The following is a 23587-nucleotide window of genomic DNA, read 5'->3' as shown; positions in this document are numbered from 1 at the left end:
GGAGATGTCCCTGCCCAGGGCAGAAGGCTGGCAATGGATGATTCCTAAACTCCATCCCAAGCCCTTCACACCCTCTGAATTTACCCCCATGCACCTGCTCAGAGTCCTCCCATGGAGCAGTGAGACTCCCCCAGGCCCACCTTGTCGTTGTGTTGGCCTCCAATCTCTTTCCTCTTCTTGTTTCTCGTGGTTGGCTGCATCTTGGGGGGCTCATCCTCCTCCTCCACATCTGGCAAAGACACCTCTTCAAACCCATCAAACTACAGAACAACACAACAACTGCTCTCAGCATACCAAGCTCTGGTTTCTCCCAAGGATTTCTGAGTTTTGGGGATGCCCCAAGGAGGCTGTGGATGCCCCAACCCTGTTACTGTTCATTCCAGGTTGGCTAAAGCCTTGAACAACCTGCTCTGGTAGGAGATGTCCCTGCCCAGGGCAGAGGGTTGACACTGGACGACCTCTAAGCTCCATCCCAACCCCTTCACACACTGATATTGGGACATCAGCAGCTCTCCCACCCCACTGCTTCCCTCCCTCTGGAATTATGGCCTCTATTGGAGTTCTTCCAGTTCAAACATGTCTCTTATCTCAGCTTTTATCTTTTCTGGCCTTAAGGAGAAGATTTCCCACCTCATATTCCTTCTCTTCAGTCCAGTTGATCTCCTCAAAGTCACCCATGCGACTGGCTGAGGGACGCAGGTGATCAAAGAACACAGAGAACTCATCCTGTAGGTGGTCGTGTCCCTTCAGCAGCTGCCACATCTGGGTCTTCAGCTGGAAAAGAAATCCACTGTCTCATCCCACATCTCCACATTCCACCCTGAAGGATTTCCCAAAGCAAGTGGAGTAGCAAAGCTTGTTCGACCTCCAGCATGGAAGTTTGTGCTCCCATGGGTTCTCCTGCCTGGGTATTTGGAGATCATTCCTCAAATTAACATGGAAATACAATCCCTCCAGAATTCTCTGCAGGACCCACTGAGCTCAAATCTCACCTGTGAGGTGATAAAAGGAAGGTGGAGGGGGAAATAGGAGACTCACAGGGCAATTCACTGTGCAGCCCCTTGAGGAGGCAACTCCAAGCCTTGAATCCAAGGTCAGGATGGGGCTTGGAGCAACCTCTGCTAGTGGGAAGTGTGCCTGGGCTAGTGGAAGGTGTCCCTGCCCAGGGCAGGGGGTAGGAAGGGACCATCTTTAAGGTCTTTCCAACCCAACCCATTCCAGGATTCCATGTGCTGGTTTAGATGGGATATTTGGGAGAAATTCTTCTCTGTGAGATGCTGAGGCACTGGATTTCCCAGCCCAGAGAAGCTGTGGCTGCTCCATCCTTGGAAGTGTTCCAGACCAGGCTGGCTGGAGCTTGGAGCAACCTGGGCTAGTAGGTGTCCCTGCCCATGGCAGGGGTGGAATGAGCTATCTTTAAGCTCCTTCCAACCCAAACCAGTCTGAACTTCTATGGGCTGAGATGTTTCCCCATGAGGGACAACATGCTCAGCAAACTGTTGGAGGGGGAAATAGGAGACTCACAGGGCAATTCACTGTGCAGCCCCTTGAGGAGGCAACTCCAAGCCTTGAATCCAAGGTCAGGATGGGGCTTGGAGCAACCTCTGCTAGTGGGAAGTGTGCCTGGGCTAGTGGAAGGTGTCCCTGCCCAGGGCAGGGGGTAGGAAGGGACCATCTTTAAGGTCTTTCCAACCCAACCCATTCCAGGATTCCATGTGCTGGTTTAGATGGGATATTTGGGAGAAATTCTTCTCTGTGAGATGCTGAGGCACTGGAATAGATTTCCCAGAGAAGCTGTGGCTGCTCCATCCTTGGAAGTGTTCCAGACCAGGCTGGCTGGAGCTTGGAGCAACCTGGGCTAGTAGGTGTCCCTGCCCATGGCAGGGGTGGAATGAGCTATCTTTAAGCTCCTTCCAACCCAAACCAGTCTGAACTTCTATGGGCTGAGATGTTTCCCCATGAGGGACAACATGCTCAGCAAACTCCTGTGGTCTCCAGGAGCAGCACACAGGGACAGGAATTCAGGCTGGCAAACTGCACCCTCAGGGGGTTGAGAGCAAGGGGGGGCCTGGTTACCTCTGCAATCTCCTGGGGCAGACAGTCTGCACAGCTCTGCAGGACTTTGATGATCTTCTGGTGGTGAGCAGGGTTCTCGGCGAAGCAGATCTCCAGCTGCCGCAGGAACTTGCGGCTCTTGTCGAAGGCTTGCTGCTCCTCAAACTGCCCAGGAGAGAAACATCCCCCCTCTTATTCCCAACCATCCCAAACTGCCTTAAAAAAACTAGAAAATTCCTGCCTTGGTCTTTTTTTTCATTGTATTGATGCCCTTTGCAACTGGGAAGAGAAGGAAGAGAAATACTTTGTATGTTCAATCCTTCTGTGAGCTATCAAGTTTGGCTTCGACCCTATGCACATGAGCGAGGGAAAAGAAAGAGAAATCCAGGAAGAGGTGAAAAATAAATCTGTGTCTCACAGAGTGAAAGCTGATGGGAACACAAGGGAACCACTCTATGCTGACTCGTCCCTGAAGTCAGACCCCACCACGGAACTGGGAAAGGCTAATTAACCCTCCAGAGCAACACTGAGCACGAAACTTCAACATCAAACTGTTCCCTCTGATTAGCAAGACAAGCAAGTACTTTACCAGCCCTTTCTCTCTCCTGCCCCAGGAAGAACTTTTTATCCTGCCTTTATCACTGCGACAAGCAATCGTGGGCTCCTCCCTCCTACCTACCAATCCACACTCCAAGGCTTGCTCAGGTAACAGGAAGGCAGCAAAGTCTGTGAGCAGCTGTGGCCAGTCGTGCAGCAGCTTCTGCAGGGTGGAGTAGAGATCCACAGCTGTTCTCTTGTCTGTGCTGATCTCAAACTCGTAGATGACACGGAGAAAGTCTTCGTATTTCCCAGGAATGTGCTGCAGGGTCTCACGGACCTGGAAGGGGCAACAGGACCATGTAACATCCAGGTTCAGCACAGAAGGGTTTGGGTTGGAAGTGACCTTAAAGATCAGCTCATCCCATTCCTGCCCTGGGCAGGGACATCTCCCACCAGCCCAGGTTGCTCCACACCCTGTCCAGCCTGGCCTTGAACAGGGTTGGGGCATCCACAGCCTCCCTGGGCAACCTGTGCCAATGTCTCACCACCCTCACAGGGAAAAACTTCTTCCTAATTCTACTCCTTCAGTCTATCCCCACTCCTCCTTGTCCTGTCCCTGCAGATCCTACCCAGGTCCCTCTGCAGCTTCCCTGGAGCCCCTTCAGATCCTGAAAGGTGCTCTGATGTCTCCACACAACCTTCTCCTCTCCAGGCTGAACAGTCCCAACTCTCTCCACAGGGAAGTTACTCGAATCCTCTACTCAGCTCTGTGGCCTCCTCTGCACTTGCTCCAACAGTTCATGCCCATGCTGGGGACACCAAACTGTGCAGTGTTCCAGGCTGGGTCTCAGCAGAGCAGAGCAGAGGGGGAGAATCCCCTCTCTCAACCCCTGTCTCTGGGTTCCACCCTGTGCTGCCTTACCCTGGTCAGATAAGCTTGGGCAAAGGCCAAATCCTTCTGCTCCCTCAGGGGATCTCTCTCCAGGATGTCTTCATCATACAGCAGCAGCAGCTTCGAGGTGTCCTTGCTGGCACGAGCTCGACCCCTCTTATTCCTGGTCCTGTGGGAGCTCCTGCTCTTCCCAGGAGCTTTCAGGTTCTCTCCTGGGAGGAAGCACAAGGTGAGCTGGTGGCACAGGTACTCTGGACCTGCCCTGGGCTGGCAGACAGGGAATATTCCAAGAGAACAGCAGGTTCTGGAGTCAGTGAGGAGTTCCTGCCTGTGCCTGCTCGAAAGTGGAGGAGCAAAGCACTTCCCATGGGTCAGACTGGTCAATGGGATGTTTATTTCCATAGCATCTGACAGGAGAAATCCCTGGACACAGCCCCAAGGCCATTCCCAGCTGTTCCTCAGCTCCAACCTGCTAGGAATGAACATACTCCAAGGGCAGAACAATCACAGGGGGAACAGAGACACAACATGAGCCTCAGAGCTGCTCACTCTGCAAATCAGCCCTTTAGCTTCTTATTCACCCAACAGAGTCAACACCACAGGGAATGAAATGCACCTTTTCATGACTTTAGGATTAGGAATCTGTTGGTCCAATGGGTTGAGGGTTCACCTGCTCCAAGTTCACTGCTCAGGTTCATTTATCACTTGCAGGATACTGTGATTTTGTCTCATTTCTTTTTCCCCCTAAAGTGACCTTTAATTCACCTCAGAAAGATTTGACCATTTAATATTGTTCTCTCTCAGTTATTTGGGAATTAGCTAATCCAAACCACAGATCTGTCTGCATGTTTTGAGGCCTGAAGGGTTTACAATGAACTAAAGCTCCTCAGCAAATCTCCACAAGAATTTCTCTGGCAGGAACTGTGAGTGGATCCCAGAGCTGGATTTCCAGGTGGGAAGCATCACTCAGCTCAGGGAACTGAAGCCCAGAGAGTGTCCCATAGCAGCTCTGCTCCCCCATGCTCTGTGTCCAAGGAACCCCCAGAACTCACCTGCAGGAGTTCTGTGAGCTTCCACCTGGGGAGAAGTTGCCTTTGCCAAGGTGAAGGCAGATTTAGGCTCCTCTGATGTATCTCCACAGGTTTCATCATCTTTCTGTAAACTCTCTATTCCTTCCCCTTCCTCCTCCTCCTCTTCTTCAGGCTCAGAGTTCTCTTCCTGGGAATTCTCTTCTTCAGAGTCTGCCTCTTGGCTCAAACGTCTCTCTGTTGCAAGCCAAGTGAGTTTCTCCATGGTCTCCTGAAAAAGCAACAAGAAAACAGCACATTTGAGACCTTTCAACCCACTTCATGATTCTTAACAGCCAATTTCACAGAGCAGCCCCTGCCCAACAGAGAGTTCCATCAGGGAACAGAATCCAACACCCCCCAGAGTTGCCTATTCTTGTGCAAAGTTCAGCCCATTGTGCCTTAAGTTAGATGGAATTCCTTAATGAGTCCTCAGTGAGCACCTTAGCTCTTAACGGCCTTTTGGAATTGTGACCTGGGAGATAATCCTCCCTTGAAGAGCTTCTCACTAAAGAACCTCCTTCCTGAGGAGCTCTGAGCAGCTCAGCAGGGTTTAAATCTGCAGATCTGCCATGTATTCCCTTAGTTTGGGCTTCAGATCTGCTCACACAAACGTGGTGTCCAACCTCACTGTGACCAGCACAAGGTCACACCAGTACAGATCTACCAGCTCAGCTTTCCATGGGAATTCCCACTGTGACTGGCCCTGACTCCACAGGAGGTTTTTGGACACTCAGTTGCCTTTAGAAAGACTTTGAAGGTTTTTGTTTGTCTTTACCTGAAGTTCTGGCACTGACAGAATAGATTCTTCTGAGGCCGATGACATTTCCTCATCCTCATCTTGGGTAAAATCATCAAAGTCATCTTCTTCCTCTTCTTCTTGCCCTTCCCTCTCTCCCCCAGCCTCAGGGCCAGCTGGTGTCCCCACGGACTGACCATCTATGCTGGATGAATCCTCTGGTCTTCCCAAGGGGCTGCTAAATTCTGCCTCAACATCTGCTGGGTAGGGAAGAGCCTTGGGAGACTCACTGCTCACTTGTCCAACAACCACACCTGCATCCACCTGCTGCTCCCCAGGGGGAGAGGACTGCAGAGCCCTCTGCTCCTCCTCTCCCTTCTCCTCACAGGGAACATGCTCCTTCTTCAGGTCATCCCCACAGGAACACGCAGCCTCCATGTTCAGCTCCTGGCCAAGGCCCAGCATGAACTCCTCCTTCTCTTCAGCACATAACAGATCTCTCTTCTGTCCTGGACTGACCTCCTTGAGAGCATCATTTGAATCTTCAGACTCAATTTTTGCTGGCTCATCCTGATCTTTTAAGTGAGGCAAGAGGTCCACGGGCAATGGCTCTGATGGGTTCTCCTCTCCTTCTCCCACTGCCCAGCTGCAGCAGTCACTCTTAGTCCCCTTTTCCTGGCTGCCCTCATGGGAAGGAGCAGGATTTGTGCCACAATCCTCCTCGGGGGACACAGCAGAGCAAGGAACAAACAGCTCTGGAGCCTCAGCCTTGGATTCTGCCATGGGATAGGCACAGCTGCTGTTCCCAGCAGGAACCAGGGTCAGTTGCTCCTCACTGTCACCAACAGAGGATGCAGAGAGGCCAACAGGGTTAGGAGAGACAATCAGTGAGGGGATGGAGGAGGTGACCAGAGGCTGATTCAGTGGACATGGGAAGGTGGATGGATTTACCAGCAGGGTTGTCACTGGAATGGCCTGAGTGCCTCTAGCCACTGTGGTGTTGATGGGTTGAATCATGTTGCAGCCATTGCCTATGTTCACCACCTTCACTGTGGTGGCAGGGACAGTGAGGATGACAGGGGATGGCTGGATCAGAGGGGAAGGCTTTATCAGGGGCACAGATTTGGTCCCTTTTTTCCTCTGGTAGCCTTTCCTCACACAAGGTTTCCGTGGCTTCGCTCCGGCCAGGGCTGGCAGCAGCAACCTGGGCTGAAAAGGCTCTGAGGACACCAGAGCTGGTGGTACAGCAGCTGGGAAAGCTTGTCTGGAGTCTGAAGGTGCAGTGGAGAGCACATTCTCCAAGTCCAAACCCTCCCCACCTCCCACCACTGGCACACTCAGAGGCTGCACCCCTGGAACTGGTGGCACCACCGGCGCTGGCTGGATGGGCCGAGGAACCTGTACCAGGACCTTGCTGGGAGGAGCTTCTGGCTGGGCCAACTTCACAGCCTTCTGCATGTTAACAGGACTGGGGTTGGGCTGCACACAAGGACTAGGCCGGATGAGGACAGGTTTCAGAGTCGAAGACCTCTGCCTCCTCCAGGCCTTCCTGGAGAACCTGTTGGCAAGAGGCTTTAGGGTGAGGACGAGTCCCTTGGGCATGAGCAGAGGGTATTTTTCATCATAGTCTTTATCTGAAGTTTCCTTTCCTGGTCCCAAAAGAGCAGATTCTGCATCAGGTGAACTTGACATCTCTTTGGCATCTTCTGCCAGCTGCTTCAGCTCAGCCTGGATGGAGGACAAGCTTGCCTGAAGGGAACAACAGTTCCATTAGTGCATTCCAAAGGCTGTTCCTGCATTCCCACCTTCCCACAGCACCACAGAAGGTGACAGACACCAACTGCCTTCTGCAGGTCAAGTGGTTATTCACTGTGTCCTGCTGTATGTTACTTTAGATCACCTGCAGTTCATGAGTTACACTGCAAAGCCTCTAAAAGGCTCTCTGAGAGCCTGAGAGATCCAACAGGACTGAACTGCTTCCCAAAGGACAAAACAGGACTAAATTGCTTTAGTGCACACAAGACTTTGGAGGAAGAAAACTTCCCCATGTGACAGGGGTGATCAGAACTGGATTTTATGGCATCTGAGCCCAGTTCTTTCCCCAGACACAGCTCCCTGGCTCATTCACAGGCATGGTCTCCATACCTACAGCCTCTTGGAGGAAACACAGGGAAAACCCATATGGACAGCCAAGGCAAAGCCTTGAGAAATGAACCCAACCAGTCCTGTGGTGGATGAGGAGCTGCAGCAGTACCTTCAGCCAGAAAGGCAGACGATGTTCCTCTCTCTCCACTGGTGGTTTCCACTCGTGGGGTTGGATTTCCTCACAGCACTTCATCAGGACAGGCAACTGCTTGGTCTTCTTGTAGTACTGAGTGGAAATAGGAGAGAATTGCAGACAAGGTGAATGTGGTCAGGTCACCTGTGCAGGAACTGCTGGGATGGAGGATAAGGATTGGGAAAGGGTTTGTGTGAATAAAGTCATTCTAACTGGGAGTCTCATAAGGTTTTACCCAGAGCTTTTTCCTGGGCAGGTGGTGAGACACTAGCACAGGTTGCCCCAGGGAGGTTGTAGATGCTCCAGGGAGGCTGTGGGTGTCCCAAGGAGGACGTGGGTCCCCCCAAGGAGAGGCTGTGGATGCCCCAACCCTGGCACTGTTCATTCCAGGCTGAATAAAGCCTTGAACAACCTGCTCTGGTGGGAGGTGTCCCTGCCCAGGGCAGGAGGTTGGCACTGGATGATCTCTAAGTTCTATCCCAACCCCTTCACATACTATGAAAAGGTCTTTCAGAAAAAATCCTCCAGCTAAAGGATGACATTTTATCTTAAGAGAGTGTCAGCACATGTATAAAAAGAGCCTTGGAAGAAGCAGCACAAGTCCCCTGCTGTAACAAACCCAGCCCAGGGCCCTTACCCTGATGATGTTGTCTGGAGCTCTGTTCATGTTGAGGTTCTTGATCCTTACTGTCAGCTGATGAGCAGTTTTTGTTGGCAGGAGATACTTGCTGATCAAAGGCTTTGGAAACTCTGTCCCTTCAAAATGCTTCAGACCTAAAGCCAACAAACTGAGCAAGAAAAGAAGGAAGGGAGAAGAGATGAGAAACCTTTCAGAGAGCAGGGCAGGTTGGGGTGTTGTTGGGGCCTGGCTAGCAGAGGGGCTGTAACCTGAGCAATGGTTAAAGGAATGCTTAAGCAATTAAAAACAAGACACACAAAACAGGTCTTGCTGACCTTGTTTCTATCTTCATGCATTCCTATGTTCTTCAATCCAACACCTTATAATGGTTTTGCTCTCTCCTGCTGCCAGGGTTTTTAGGTTTGGTTTTAGTTTTGCTGCCTTATACATAAGATAAGTCGTCTTGCTAACAAGCTGAGAATAGTGCTGTTGTTTAGGTTCTCATGGACACTGTGTAGCTCCTGTTATCAGTTTCCCAGGATGTGAGAACAGGTTGCAGCTTAAACTTGTAACCTACCATAAGTAAGAACTGTATGCATTGACAAGTGGAGCAACCAATCCAAAGTAGTGTGATCAGGTGTAGCTGCATGGATGGGAGATTTTATACTAGAAATACTGTTAGGTGCCCTAAATAAAGTTGGCTATCAGAGCATCATATTGGTGTGCTGGAGTCCGTTCCTCGCGAGCAACCTAACCTGCTCTGTGAGAGATGTCCCTGCCCAGGGCAGGACTAGATGATCTATTCCAACCCCTTCACACACTCTATGTGCCGTGGCACAGCTCTCCCCAAGCTTTGCACCCCAGAAATGCTCCTTAACCCAGCTCATTTGTAGACATTTTGATCAATAATTCCAAGCCCTTACTTGTCCTCTGCCTTGGTGAAGACAATCTTGTCCCGGGGAGGGTTTGGTCTCCCTGCCCAGGGCAGGACTAGATGATCTATTCCAACCCCTTCACACACTCTATGTGCCGTGGCACAGCTCTCCCCAAGCTTTGCACCCCAGAAATGCTCCTTAACCCAGCTCATTTGTAGACATTTTGATCAATAATTCCAAGCCCTTACTTGTCCTCTGCCTTGGTGAAGACAATCTTGTCCCGGGGAGGGTTTGGTCTCAAGGAACATATTGGCAGTAACTCTGGATACATAAAGACTCTTCTGGTTGCCAAAATCCAGGCCACTTGCTTTGGCAAGCAGGAAAATTCACTGGCTGTGGAAAGAATTAAGAGGGAAGGACAGATATGGACATGCATGAATGTTTTTCCCCAACTGACTTCTTGAAAACATTGTTCCCTTTATTCCCTTCCCAGCAAACAGAGACTTTCTTCCTGTCTTTTAGGATTTGTGTATTTCTTAGTTTTTGCTCCTAAGTTTACATCAGCAAAAGGTTAAATTCCTTTCCCCCAGAACGTTTTAGCCAGGTGGGATCAGGCTCTGCTCATAGGGAACAAGGGACAGGATGAGACACCATAGCCTCAAGCTACAACCAAGGGAGGTTTAGGTTGGACTTTAGGAAGAATTCCTGCCTGGAAAGGGTGATTAGACCCTGGATGTGCTGCCCAGGGAGGTGTTGGAGTCACCATCCCTGGGGGTGTTCAAGGAGATACTGGATGTGCTCTGATCTACTTGACAAGGTGCTGTCAGGTCACAGGTTGGGCTTGATGGTCTCAGAGGTCTTTGAATGATTCTGCAGCTGTGACTGGGCACAGACTGGGACAGGACACAGCCCTGAGCGTCTCTCCCCAGGAGCACCAGCTCCAGCCTTTGTGTGTCACTGCACCATGATTCAAGGGCTTCAAGGAGCCAGAGCCTGGGAATGTGCCCTGGGAAAAACTGGAGGTGAGCTGGGGAAGCAACTGATCTGACTGGGAGCGTGTGGGGGATCCTCAGGGCCCTGTTGGGTCACTCTGATGGGGTATTGGTGCCAGCAATGCCAATCTGAGGGTGCCAGTGGGACCCCCAGAGCAGCTCCAGGATGGTCAGGCTGGGATGGTTCCCTTAAGACAGAAACACGTCTCCCTGCTCATCCTTTTCCCCTCTCCATACCACTCTTCTTCACAGCTTTCCGAGGGCTCCAGTCGATTGGGACCTGGGCATGGAAGTCCTCGACGAGCTGCAGAGCTCCCTGAAGGTTACAGGGCTGGAACATGGTCTGGAACTTGGGGTTGAGGGACAGGTGGAGCAGAGTGGAGCTCCGGGCGAAGTTCCCCAGTTCATTCTGCAGACCAGACACAGAAAGAGGTCACAGAACAGTTCTTACCTTTACTGGGGAGAGAACAAACACATGGACTGTAATAATGCAATAAATTGTGCAAGAGGGCTCAGTTTGGAGCCTTACAAATCTAGGAACAGATTTACTCTGAGGGTGCTGAGGCACAGATTGCCCAAAGACTCTGTGGCTGCTCCATCCCTGGGAGTGTTTCAGGTCAGGTTGGATGGGCCCAGAGAAGCTCCTCCATCCCTGGGAGTGTTCCAGGCCAGGTTGGAGCAATCTGGACTAGTGGAAGGTGCCCCTGCCCATGGCAGGGGGTGGGATGAGATGATCTTTTAAGATCCTTCCAAGCCAAACCATTCCAGGATTCCATGTGCTGGTTTAGATTGGATATAAGGAAGAAATTCTTCCCCGTGACGGTGGTGAGACACTGGCACAGGTTAGCCCAAGGGAGGCTGTGGCTGCCCCAAGGAGGCTGCAGATGCCCTCAGGGAGGTTGTGGCTGCCCCAAGGAGGCTGTGGATGCCCCCAAGGAGAGGCTGTGGGTGCCCCAACCCTGTCACTGTTCACTCCAGGTTGGCTAAATCCTTGAGCAACCTACTCTGCTGGGAGATGTCCCTGCCCAGGGCAGGGGGTTGATACTGGATGATGTCTAAGCTCCATCTCAACCTCTTCACACACTCTGAAGCTCTGAGCTGATGCAGCTCAGGTTTGAGACACATCCTTACCAGAAACATCCTGGTGGTACTGGCCTCAGAGCTTAAAGCAGGGTTGAAACTTGCAAGGAGATGGATTTGTGTCAGAAGTTGTACATGCTTGAGGAATAAAATCAGACAAAAGGGTTTTTATAGCAGGTTAGTAATTCAATACCCTGGAAAGCAAAGGTTTAGAGGCATAGAAACATCTCTGAGCACCTCAAAAAATCCCTGCCTGCAAAAACTATTTTAAGGAACCAAAACTGAGGGGAAACTTGAAGATCCAGGGGAGGAATTAAGTCTTCAGGCACTTTTGTACCAAAGCCTCATACCAAAACCACCAACCCAGAACGGGTTTTCCTTTCTCAATAGCTATACTTACAGGTTATCTCTTTAGAAACAATGACTTGAGCCCTCAGATCTGCTCATCTGTACCCAAACCCCCCAAGAGTAATATTCTCAGCCAGAAATGAATAAGTTGGTGGAAGGAGGATTTGGAGAATCAGGATTCAAACACAGCCAAGGGACACATCTCACAGGAGAACACGCCAACAACTAAGCTCTGCTACACATTCAACCCCAACTGTCTTGGGTGTGACCATCACCTAACAGAGCTCCAGGTGCAGTTAATTCCCTGCAGGAATCACACCAAGTCTGGCAGTGCCCTTGGCTTTCCCTGCCCACACCACACACATCAGCTCAGCCCAGACAACATTTTCCCACCTGCTGCATTTGCTGCTGGAGCCTCTTTCTTTGTGCACTGTCCAGGACAAGACTCTGGAGAGGTTTCTCATTCTGAGGCTTTAATTTTTCAGCCTCCTGTGGTGGTTTGATTGAAGACTTCTTCATCCTCAGCTGTTCCAGTTGCTCTTTCACTGTTCGGTGCTGCTCGTTCAGCAAATTAGCCAAAGGTTCCTCAAACCTGTTTGAAACAGCCAGAGCAAAGTATGATAACCAGATGGTTTCCTAACCATCCACAGGGATTTTGAGCACTTCACTGGGATGCTCAGTTCAGGGAGTATCAACTCCCAGTGCTACTCACCACTGTCACTCTACTCCAGCCTGAAAAACCTGAGTTGTTGGCACAGTTGGCTACAAAAAAAGTAATTTATTCCACCCCAGTAATGCTCCAACTCCTTATTCCAAGGACAGGGAACACTTCTGCCCACAATTCTGTGCTCCACTCATGTGCTTGGATACTCTCCAGAGCAGTCAGGGCCTAAACCAACCTAAAATACATCACCCAATCCCATTTCACTTGTAGCATCAGCAAGGACTGAGGCCAAGGGGTTTTGGGTGGCACTGGAGCTTGTCCAGAAAGATCCAACACTGCCTCAAATCCTGTGGCTTCATCGAAAAAATAAATCCATTCAGTATTTGAGTTCAGAATAGACTGATGATGTCAATATTGTGGAGTATTTGAGTGCTGAATTGACTGATAATATGCTAATACTTTTTTAACTGAGGTAAGAATTAACTGGGAATAAGGTTAATGTTTTAATTGAGTAACAGAGTTAAGAATAGACTGATAATCAGAGAATCAACTAGGTTGGAAAAAACCTCCAAGATCATCAAGTCCAGCCCTACTGTGGTCACTGGACCACGGCACTAAGTGCCACATCCAGTCTCATCTCACAAACCTCCAGGGATGGTGAATCCACCACCTCCCTGGGCAGCACATTCCAATGCCTGAGCACTCTCTCCATAAAAAAATCTCTTCCTAATACCCAACCTAACCCTCCCCTGGCAGAGCTGAGTCTGTGCCATCTTGTTCTGCTGCTGTTACCTGGGGGAAGAGACCAACCCCCACCTGACTCCCACCTCCTGGCAGGGAGTTGCAGAGGGTGCTAAGGTCTCCCCTGAGCCTCCTCTACTCCAAGTGAACACCCCCAGCTCCCTCAGCCTCTCCTCATGGCACTTGTGCTCCAGACCCTTCCCCAGCCTCGGCGCTCCTCTCTGGACCTGCTCCAGCACCTCAGTGTCCCTCCTGAGCTGAGTGGCCCAGAACTGAGCACAGGATTCCAGGTGTGGCAATAAATCCAACACATATTCTGCCTCAAAACACCTCTAAGAATCTTCTATGCAGCTAAAACCAGGGAAGAAACAAGTGGGACAAGTGTCCACCAAGGAGGAATGAATTAAACTACCCAATATCAAAGCCAAATGCACAGAGAGAGAGTAAGAGAGAACACAGAGCTGCTTTGCTTTTAGTCTGTAGCTGGGTAAGAGGTGCTGCACTCCCCTCTGGCACTGCTCATCCCAGAGGGAGCATCCAGGAACTCCAGCCTTCACTTTAGCTCCTTTCCCAAACAGACACAGCTTCATCTGGAGCTGATCTGCCCCATGAACAAGGAGACACCACTCACACTGCAGTTCCCCTGAGCCAGTGGTTGCAGCTGGTTAAATACAGTGGAATTGTTACCTAGACAGAAATCATGGAGTCATGGAATGGTTTGGGTTGAGACCTTATGGATTACTCAGTTCCACCCCGTGCCATGGGCAGGGACACCTTCCACCAGCCCAGGTTGCTCCTAGCTATGTCCAGCCTGGCCTGGAACAATACCAGGGACGAAGTTATTAGAGTTGCTACTGATTTTTTACTGCTATGACCATAAACAAATAGACTGTTCAGGGGTTGGGATGGAGCTTAGGGATCATCCAATCCCAACCTCCTGCCCTGGGCAGGGACATCTCCCACCAGAACAGGTTGTTCAAGGCTCTATCCAGCCTGGAATGAACAGTGACAGGGTTGGGACATCCACAGCCCCCTTGGGTAACCTGTGCCAGTGTCTCACCACCCTCCCAGGGAAAAACTTCTTCCTAATATCCAATCTAAATTCTCCTCCCTCAATTTCTCCCCATTACTCCTTGTCCTGTCCCTGCAGTTCCTACCCAAGTCCCTCTGCAGCTTCCCTGGAGTCCCTTCAGCTCCTGCTGGTTGTTCTGAGGTCTCCACACAACCTTCTCTCCAGGCTCAACAGCCCCAACTCTCCCAGCCTGCTGCCCCTTACCTAAGTGCCTGGGGGGTATTGAAGTTTGGTCGAGACTCTGTGACATTATCTTCATCTTCTGGACCTTCATCTTCCATGTTGGAGAAACCCATTTCATCCTGGAACTGACAGCAAACATGGAACACCAGTCAGGAGTGGAAAGTTCAGGGAGGACATTCACCACCATCCTTAGCTGATACAGCTCATGGTGATTGTCTCAGCACAGACATTCACCTCTGCAGGGACTTAGGGAAGTTCCTGCAGAATATTCTTCCCAAAGGGCTAGGAATGATCCTTATGGCAAAGCCCTTGGCACACTGAGCATTTACAGAGCCCCTTGGTGGCTTCTCAGCATTCATGTTACACCTGACAGCACTTACTGTCTCAAACAGCTCCTCCATCAGTTCATTCACTTCCTTTTCTGCAAGGAAAAAAAAAATAAAAAAAAAAAAAAAATCAAAGAGAAGCATGAAGATTCTTCTCCCAGGAAAACCCTCAGCAATCCTGTCATAACATCATGTCATGTAAGGAATTGATCTCCCAAAGGGAAACTTTCCTCTTGCAAAGGGAGGACCAAGAAGAAAAGGCCCCTAGTAATTCCCTTGTCAAAGCTGAGCTCAAAAAACCTTTAGCTGAGATGGTTTTGATTCCAAAATATCATAAACACCTCATTGTCACAATTAAATTTAAAGCCTGGAATAAGAACTCAACCAAGTGTGGTTTGTTCCAAAGGAAAAAGAGATATGTTTATCAAACTAAGCTGAAGACTGGGAGGACTTAAGGGTAATTTAATCCTAATCCAGGGGTCTGAACTGGCTGAGGTTCTGACAGAGCTGCTGCTCCTCAGCCTTTGCCATGGAGTGAAGCTGCAGCTGAGAGCACAGCAGCTCTGCCCAGATCCCTCCACCCACTCCCAGAGAGCCAAAAGCTGCTCAGCTCAGCAGATCTGACTTTAATCACCCTCCACAGGCAACAAAACCCTTTCCCACATGACTCCCTCATCCTCCCAAGAAAGGAGGTGAATCAAGCACTCACTGGTGATCCTCACAGCTCGATCATTCCTGAAGTCTTCTGTGTCAGGTTCATCCAGATCTTCCAGGAAGTTGTACTCAGGATCATCATCATCATCTGCTTCATCTGAGAAGGAACAGGTGTAGAAATGTCATTACCTGCCCCAAGGCTAAGTGTTTGGCAGGTGCAGAAGTAATTTGAGGGTCAATGAGGCTCAGTGCTGGTTCTGCACTTGGGACACAACAACCCCCCAGGGAATCACCTCTTCCACCTGCTGCTCATGCTGTGGGATGAGCCCAGCACAGGAGAAGGTTCTGGACTGGGTCACATCCAACCTCTCACCCACATCACTCCAAACCCTTCTCCCAGAGTGCTGCTCTCCATGTGCTCCCCCCAGCCCGGATTGGTACCGGGATCACCCCAATTTCGGGGCAGCACCAGCACTTGGGCTCAACCACCACATAACCCCAAAATCCTCTGGAGCAACTGCCACAAACCTTCATTCTCCACATCATCGTTCATCAGCCCCCCAAGCCACCTCTTCCACTCCTCATCATCCGCAGTGTTGGGGTCATACATGTCAGGGGTGATGTCTGGGGCTCGCAGCTCTGCCTCCAGCTGCCCCAGGGGCACATCCTTCAGGGGCCTCTTGGACCTTGTCCTGAAGGCAATCAGACTGTCCTCCAGGGGCTGCAAGGGGAGGCCAAAGCACATTGTAACCACCAATCTCTGCTTTTCCTGGGGCTCTCAGCCCAGCCAGGCAAGGCCAACACTTACAAATTATTACAACTCATTATTCCTTACAAGTATTAGATTCCTGCCACAAAGAACCATGGATTTGGTTCTCTGAGAAAGCTAAACTGTCACTCTTCTCCCTCTTAAACTGCTATTCCTTACAGATACATTGCTATTCACTTAGCATCTCCTGCTAAATTTATCTGCCACCAAGGAAGGAATTTCCACTTGCAATATTTGGTTCTTCCATGTGGGTTTGACTATGTTTTGCTTCTTCACAGCCCGAAATGAATCTGGAGCAGCAGCACAGGACTGTCCTTCACCTCACCCTTGCACAGAGCAGCAAAGCTTTTCTCCTCACTTATCTGAGACAGAGATTCTCCTGACAACCCATTCCTCAGCTGCTCACAGTAAAAACTGCCTGCAGAACACAACTAAGGCTACAGGAGAACTTGCAGAAGGAAAACTCTTCTCATTAGCTCTGTGAATGTCAGAGAGTCACATTTAAGAGCCAAAACAAAGGCAGGGACTTATGAGCAAAAACACAAAGTGCAATTAGTGATGTAAAGGTCAGAGTGAGATTTAACAGTCAAAATAAAGGCAGAGGTTTATGAGCATAAACACAAAGTGCAGTGAAAAGAAACTAAACTCTGTGTCACCAACAACATTCCTAACAGGAATGTGTCCTACACACTATGGAGATTCAGTTGTATGGAATCAAAGACTCAGAGGAGAATGGTTTGGGTTGGAAAAGATCTTACAGATCATCCAGTCCCACCTCCTGCCCTGGTCAGGGTGACCTTCTTCTAGCCCAGGGACAACCTCCCCCCAGAGCCCAGGGACAACCTTCCCCCAGAGCCCAGGGACAACCTCCCCCAGCTCAGGTAGCTCAGAGCTCCATTTAAAGCCCCAGAAGGAGAGTAAAAAGCAACAAGAGCAGCAGAAAATCACCTCCTTCCTACCCAATTCAATCCCCCAGTGTCCCAGCCTCCCTCAAACCATACCTGGTAGGAGTCCATGCAGACAGGACTTGAGGCCAACTCTTCATCCACTGCATGCAGCTTCTCCATGAAGGTGCTGTCTTTGGTTTGCTTTGGTTTAGGAGGTGGAGGAGGTCCCATGGGAACAACTTCAGCGCTAATATGTCGAACAACAGGTGGAGTGACCTTCTCCATCTAATTAAAAAAGGCCTTTGTGTTAAAAGGGTTTGTTTAGAACATAAATTTCCAAGGACAGAATCTTTTTTTTTTTCCTGCTGGACCAGAGTGTGGCCCAGCAGAAAGGGGAGAAAGGCTTCACAGAAGGAAATACTCTTCATATCACACTCACTGTGGCTTGCAGAAAATACAGAGCAACATCAACACTTGCTGCAAGGAGATATTTGGGAGGTTTGAGCATCAGTCTCAACATTACTAGAGCAGCTAAGCCTGAGCACCAGTTATTGTGGCACAATCTTCCCCAGAAACCAACTACTGGCGAGTGGAAAGTGGGAATATCAACACCATGATTGCTCTTTCTGATTCCAGAGTCACTTCTCAGGTGATTTCCTGCTCTTGTCTGCTGATCCTTGGCCCCCACACTACATCTACTACTCCCAGACTTGCCAGTGTACAAAGACACCACAAACACCTTCCTGATCTCATCACACTCAGGAGGAACAGCCAATTGTTCCCATTCCCAGTGCTTTAAGTGCTTGTTTTCCACTCAGCCCTTCCTGCAGGAGCAGGACCCTAAAGCCAAGCAGTACCTGGAATGGCCTCACAGCTCTAAGCAATAACATGTATTTTTGCTTATTAATAAATTAGGATCAAGGCCTGAAGGTTGTTTGCAAAGAAAGCAAAACCAAAACTGCCTGGCCAGTTTACCTCACAGTGTGTCCCTCCCTCCTCCTCAGAGGACCTCCTTGTCCTGGACCTCTTGGCTCCACGAGGGGAAGAAGCAGTGCTCTCCACATCACTTTCCAGCAAACTCTACAGGGCAAAGAGATGCAAAATTACTCTCAGACAATCCAGCACTTCTTCAACTCATGTCCCAAAGGCTCTTTCTTTAGCCAAATGAATAATAGAGCATTGAAAAAAAAAAAAAAAAGGTGATTAGAAGGTGTGGAATGACCTGCAAATGTGTTCATGTGTTAAACTAGAGTGTTCTGCCTCAGCTCTGTGCTGGACAGACCTTTGTATGAGCTGTATTTACCTCTTCTGCTGTCTCATCTTCATCCTCATCCTCAGGCTGGTATTCTTCATCAGATGAATCATCTTCCTCCAGAGGAATGTCCACAAACTGAGGTGGCTGCAGCACAAGAGAAGAGAGGTGACAGCTTGAGAGGATGAAGAACTGCACTGCCATGGCACACGATGGTGGTACCAAGATTTCTAACATCCTGAGGCTCAGAAAGGAAGGACAGCACTGGAAAAGGTACAGGAACCAAGAAAAGACTTAACAGATTGGTAGATCTGAAAAGAGGCAAGAACAGGCACAAGTGGTTCAGCACTTCTCTGGTGGAAACACTCAGGAGCAGACACCACCTCAGAGATGTTTCCAGCACTCACATGGCCACTCAGAGCTGCTGGGTCCTGCCCACACCTGGCTGACAAAGCTTGTTGAGCAGGCAGAGCTCGGGAACAAGCACCTGAGACCCACACTCTGCTTCCAGGCAGCCCCACAGGGTGTGAATCCCAAGGAAGCACCTGCAGCATGAGGCCTGGGCAAGTGGCAATCACTGCCAGGAGCTCCATCCAGGCAGAGGCTGCTGCAGTGCCAAGGTGGGAAGATGGACCAGGCAGGAGAAAGGACATGGCATCACGTCCCCAGGTTCTGGCTGCCCCTGAAGGAAGCTCTGTTGGGCACGTTGAGCACCTTCTGCCAGGTCACCTGCCCTGTCCTGCCTTCTGGACCATGGTCAATGCTCCTGGTCACTCCTTGCTCCACCTCTCCAAGACACCTCTGGCTCAGCAGGATGTCTCTACTACAGTCTCCCCTTGCCCAGCAGCAGTTCACTCACCTTCACCTCATTTGCCTTCTTAATTGGGGAGATATTCCAGGTAGGAATCACCTAGGGAGAGCACAAACACTTGAACTGTTACAAAAAATCACAGCTTGGACAAACTATTACATCGAAACAGCACTTGAGGCCTTGATCTCCAAGCAACAACAGAGCTCAAAGGCTTCAAACCACCTGTGGGATCTGTCCAGGCAGTGACCTGAGGACAGTGGACACTGCCAGTTCCCTCACCCTGTGCTGCTCATCTCAGCTGAATCTTTTTTCACACTGTCGTAACCGATTTGGTTTCATTCCAAGACTCAATCACAGCAAGGCTTTGCACTTCTTTCAGAAGGCACAACCAAACCCACTCAGGCAGGGACAGGGTGCAAGAGTAAAGCAGATGATGTACTCACCACTCCTTTCTCCACAACCTCCTTCAGTTTGGAACGAGTCATTTTGGGCTCCTGAGAGTTCAAAACAAGACAACAGCAACTGCTCAGCTATTTGACTTAACTACAGAATTTCCCCAGCAACTTTTTCACTTTCCTCTTGGTTCAATTCATTACCTCTAAATTCATTTCCTCCCAGACAGGACTGGAGTAATCTCACCAATAACTCCTCATGGTTCTGTTTCCTCCTTTACACTCCCACACAGACACTACTCACTCCACCCACGTGGCCAATCTGGCAATGCAACCTAATTATTCTAACAAGTAAATTACCTAATCTACCCTAACTGTTTCCGTAGTCCACGGTGGCCCAAGAAGAGCCACTGGTTGAGGCCTTGTGCATTTGGAACCACTGGAAAACCAAAGTGAAGAAGCTTTTGACTTACAAACAAAGGAATATCTTCTGTCTCACTGATTGCTGCTTTCATCATGGCCACCACGTGCTCATTGGTGATCACCTCCTGCAGGGACACACAAAAAAGGCTCTTGTACCCTGTTTGGGGGGATTGACAGGGATTGGGAGCAACACCTCCCACCAAACCAAAGTCCAAGGGACTGACAGGGATTGAGATCAACACCTTTCACCAAAGCAGGATCCAGGGGACTGATATGGATTGGGATCAACACCTCCCATCAAACCAGGATCCAGGAGACTGACATGGATTGGGATCAACACCTCCCACCAAAGCAGGTGATTGACAGGGATTGGGATCAAAACCTCCCACCAAGACAAGGTCCAAGGGACTGATATGGATTGGGATCAACACCTCCCATCAAAACAAGGTCCAGGTGACCGACAGGGATTGGGATCAACACCTCCTACCAAAACAAAGTCCAGGGGACTGACAGGGACACTCCATGATTCTCCCTTTACAGATCTAACAGCAGGGATCAGGATGTAGGTGCCCAATCTCCCACATTCTCAATTCCAAGTACTACACCAGTACCCATAAGTCTGGCCTGGAGTCCTTTCTGGCTCCTGGCCCAGTCCCCACACTCACATGGAGGATGTTCCTCACATTGACCACAGTCAGGTTATGCTGCTTAGCTCCATCCTCCAAGGTACGATCCAGGGTGTCATCCAGCTTGATGTCACAGGACAGAGATCCTTCTTCTTCCTCCTCTTGGCTTTTCCCTTCTCTTTTCCTTTTGGTTGCCTTCCTCCTCCTTTTCCTTCTCTCACTATCCTCTCCATCCTGCTCCTCTGAAACCAGCAGAAATGGGATCTCAAAATTCAGCTGTGTCACATCCAACACATTCTGACAAGTAAAAACCCAAACAAACTGGAATTCTGCAGTGACTGAAGCAGCAAAACTTCCAACAAGCTGCTGGGACATCACCCACATGGAAAGAGCCATAAGAACTAGGAAGTCTTTAGAATGATGGATTCCAGCTCTGCAGGACCTGAGTCACATCACTGGAGCACATTAAGGTCATGCAGTTGCCACCTCCAGTAGTTTGATTTTCCAGAATGGTCTCAGCAGCATTTTTACACCTTTTCCAGAGAAAAAGCTGCAAAATTCCAGGCCCTACAGAGCAAGAACAGGTTCCAGCTTCCAGGATTTAAGTGTTTCCCAAGTGCCACTGCTTTGCTGCCTCAGGGCAACAAGAATCATAACTTTCTTTGATGGAAAACTGGTTTCAGCAGCCAAAAATGACAGAGTTCAACTGCAGCAAATTCCACTTGGACACCAGAGGAGTTTATTGAGCCACTGGAATACAGAGCAAGGCTGAAAACCCACAAGAAAACCTTGGACCTGAGTAGCCCCTGCTGTGGTGGACACAATTCTAGAAGCTGCTGCATCAAGCCACAACTTGCTACTTGCACAATGGAACAAACAGCCCCCAAATCTCAGTTTTCCATGTGCAGGAATCACTCACCAGCTCTGGTGCTCTTCAGTAGCTTCACCACAGGAGGATTCCTACCAGGCAGCTGGAGAGTGCTCCTCACTGCAGACTCCAACCCTGCACAGGGAATTTCCATGGGGTATGGATCTCGCTGTGAACTCACTTCCACCTCTGTGTACAGCTTAGGGATCTTCCCTGGAAAAACACACACACATCACACCGCAAGCCAGAGAGACCTCAGGGATACAGCAGAGCCAAGATACCAAGGGAAGGGAGGGTACAAAAGCACATCATGACCTGTTCAAAAGTCTAATTTAGCCTGTGGAAGTGATCCACAGGGACTGAGCACTGCAGTAGCTCCATCCTGCTGGAAACACACAGGCAAAGAGATTCCCATTCCAGCTATTTCCTCCTCACTCCCTCCACTATCAGTTTTGCACAGCCACACTCAAACCCAAACTGATGAGCTGGTCGAAACGTGATTGGAGTCCCTCAACAGGGACAATCCAACTGCTACAACAGCAGGCAGAGCCAGGAGGCATTCCCAGCTGGAACAGCACAGCTGGCTGCAGCCTCAGGATATGTTCCAGACCCATCTGGACACTCCTTTCAACCCCTGCTAACAGACAGGGACACCTTTCACCAGCCCAGGATGCTCCAAGCCTCATCCAACCTGGCCCGGAACACTCCCAGGGATGGAGCAGCCACAGCTGCTTTGGGAAAGCTATTCCAGTGTCTCAGCATCCTCACAGGGAGGAATTGCTTCCCAATACCCCATCTCTCACTGCCCTCTGGCAGTGGGAAGCCATTCCCTGTGTCCTGCCACTCCAGGCCCTTGTCAATAGTCTCTCTCCGTGATTTTTGTAGCTCCTTCAGGCACTGAAGGCCACAATGAGGTCAACCCAGAGCCTTCTCCAGGCTGAACAATCCCAACTCTCTCAGCCTTTCCTCCCAGCAGAGCTGCTCCATACTCAGGGAAGTTCTGGGCAGCATTCAGGGAGGTTCTGGGCAGCAGTGTGTAGTCAGAGGAGCTTATAGTGGCTATTAAACCACAGCTAAAACCTGAAGTCTCACGAGCACCTTTGGGCTGAGTGGGCACACACTGTGCCCAGCACAAGTGACACTGAGCTGGCACAGTCACTTGTGCAGCTGCACAGAAAAACCAGAGCAGGGACTTGATCCAGCTGGAGGAAAAAAAAAAAAACCCTCACACTGCCCACACAGCTTCACTCTTTGAAGCAGATCAGTGCTCCAAATCGCTGAGCTCAGAGACAAAGATATAAGCCTGGGGGAAAAAATAGGATGGGGAATGTGAGGAAAGAGGGACTTCTTTCAGGAGATATTTCACTTGTTTTGTCTCCCTCACCAGCTGACACATCACACCTCCCCTGAGTGAAGCAGAGGTCATTTCACAAGCTTCCAAAATTCACTGTGCTCCACAACTCATCTCTAACCTGGTACGAAGACAAGTTCTCCTTGCACCAGCTCTAGCAAAGGATCATTTGCTGGGTGCTTGGAGGAATCACCTCCTGAGAAGGACCTAAAAGCTCTGAAAACACAATTTTTGGAAGCAGCAGTTTGTACTTCCAGCAGTCTCACAACTCACTGGCCAAAGTATAAACATGTAGAGATAACTTCTAGGTAAAAACACAAGGTGACTGCTCCAAATCAAAGCCTGGATTTTCACACAGCCTTGTGTAAAGCTGAGCTGAAATAACATCTGCACTGTGTCAAACCTGTCTGGTGTATTTGAAGATTACTGGGAGGAGAAATCACTACTGCATCCACCAAAGATTAAACACAGGGGAGCAAGGACTGGGAAAATACGGGCAAGGTTACAATACTGAGTATTTCATAGCATCATGGAATGGTTTGGGTTGGAAAGACCTTAAGGATCATCTCAATCCCATCACTGTCACGAGCAGGGAGAACTTCCACCAGCCCAGATTGCTCCAAGCCTTGTCCAACGTGGCCTGGAACACTTCCAGCTTCTCTGGGCAACCTGTGTCAGTGTCTCACCACCCTCACAGGGAACAATCCCCTCCTAATATCCAATCTAAAAGCCTGAAACCACTTTCCCTTGTCCTGTCACTTCAGCCCCTGTAAAAAGTCACTTTCCCTCTTTTTGGAAGTCCATTAAGTACTGGAAGGCCACGATGAAGTGGGAAATTTGAAACTTTTTAAGCTGGAACTCTGAAAAAGCAGCTGCTCTGGGATCAAGCAACTTCTACACTCCAGCAATTCCCTAAACTTTTAAGGGAAGAAACCCCACAAACCGTGAGAAATGAGCCTATTTTCATGCTAATTCCGACTTCAAACCCAAACCAAAGCCCCAACCACGACCTTCTCTCTCCCCCTCCGCGCGGTACCTTCCGTGGGGCTGCCAGGGGGTCTCCCCCCGCCCTTCGGGGAGCTC

General features: G+C 49.9%; 1 protein-coding gene across 1 annotated transcript; it reads right to left on the bottom strand.

The window, feature by feature from the left end:
• Positions 1 to 98: 98 nt before the first annotated feature.
• GON4L (gon-4-like (C. elegans)) lies at positions 99 to 21217 on the bottom strand (the record flags this gene model as incomplete). Its single annotated transcript, XM_009079227.1, is given in 25 exon segments — positions 99 to 260; positions 631 to 774; positions 2077 to 2220; positions 2735 to 2932; positions 3518 to 3699; positions 4540 to 4786; positions 5333 to 7042; positions 7548 to 7664; positions 8209 to 8359; positions 9314 to 9458; positions 10295 to 10466; positions 11189 to 11275; positions 11879 to 12077; positions 14167 to 14270; positions 14526 to 14566; positions 15181 to 15282; positions 15654 to 15846; positions 16896 to 17066; positions 17757 to 17861; positions 18085 to 18180; positions 18893 to 18943; positions 19288 to 19338; positions 19710 to 19784; positions 20325 to 20527; positions 21150 to 21217. Coding segments are annotated over 25 exon segments (4918 nt in total), but the record flags the coding sequence as incomplete, so codon positions are not given.
• Positions 21218 to 23587: the final 2370 nt, after the last annotated feature.

The sequence above is a fragment of the Acanthisitta chloris genome, unplaced genomic scaffold (genome assembly GCF_000695815.1).
Source record: "Acanthisitta chloris isolate BGI_N310 unplaced genomic scaffold, ASM69581v1 scaffold6077, whole genome shotgun sequence".
NCBI classification, from domain to species: domain Eukaryota; kingdom Metazoa; phylum Chordata; class Aves; order Passeriformes; family Acanthisittidae; genus Acanthisitta; species Acanthisitta chloris.
Note: the sequence above shows the minus strand (reverse complement) of the source record. Positions and strands in the feature narration are given on the sequence as shown.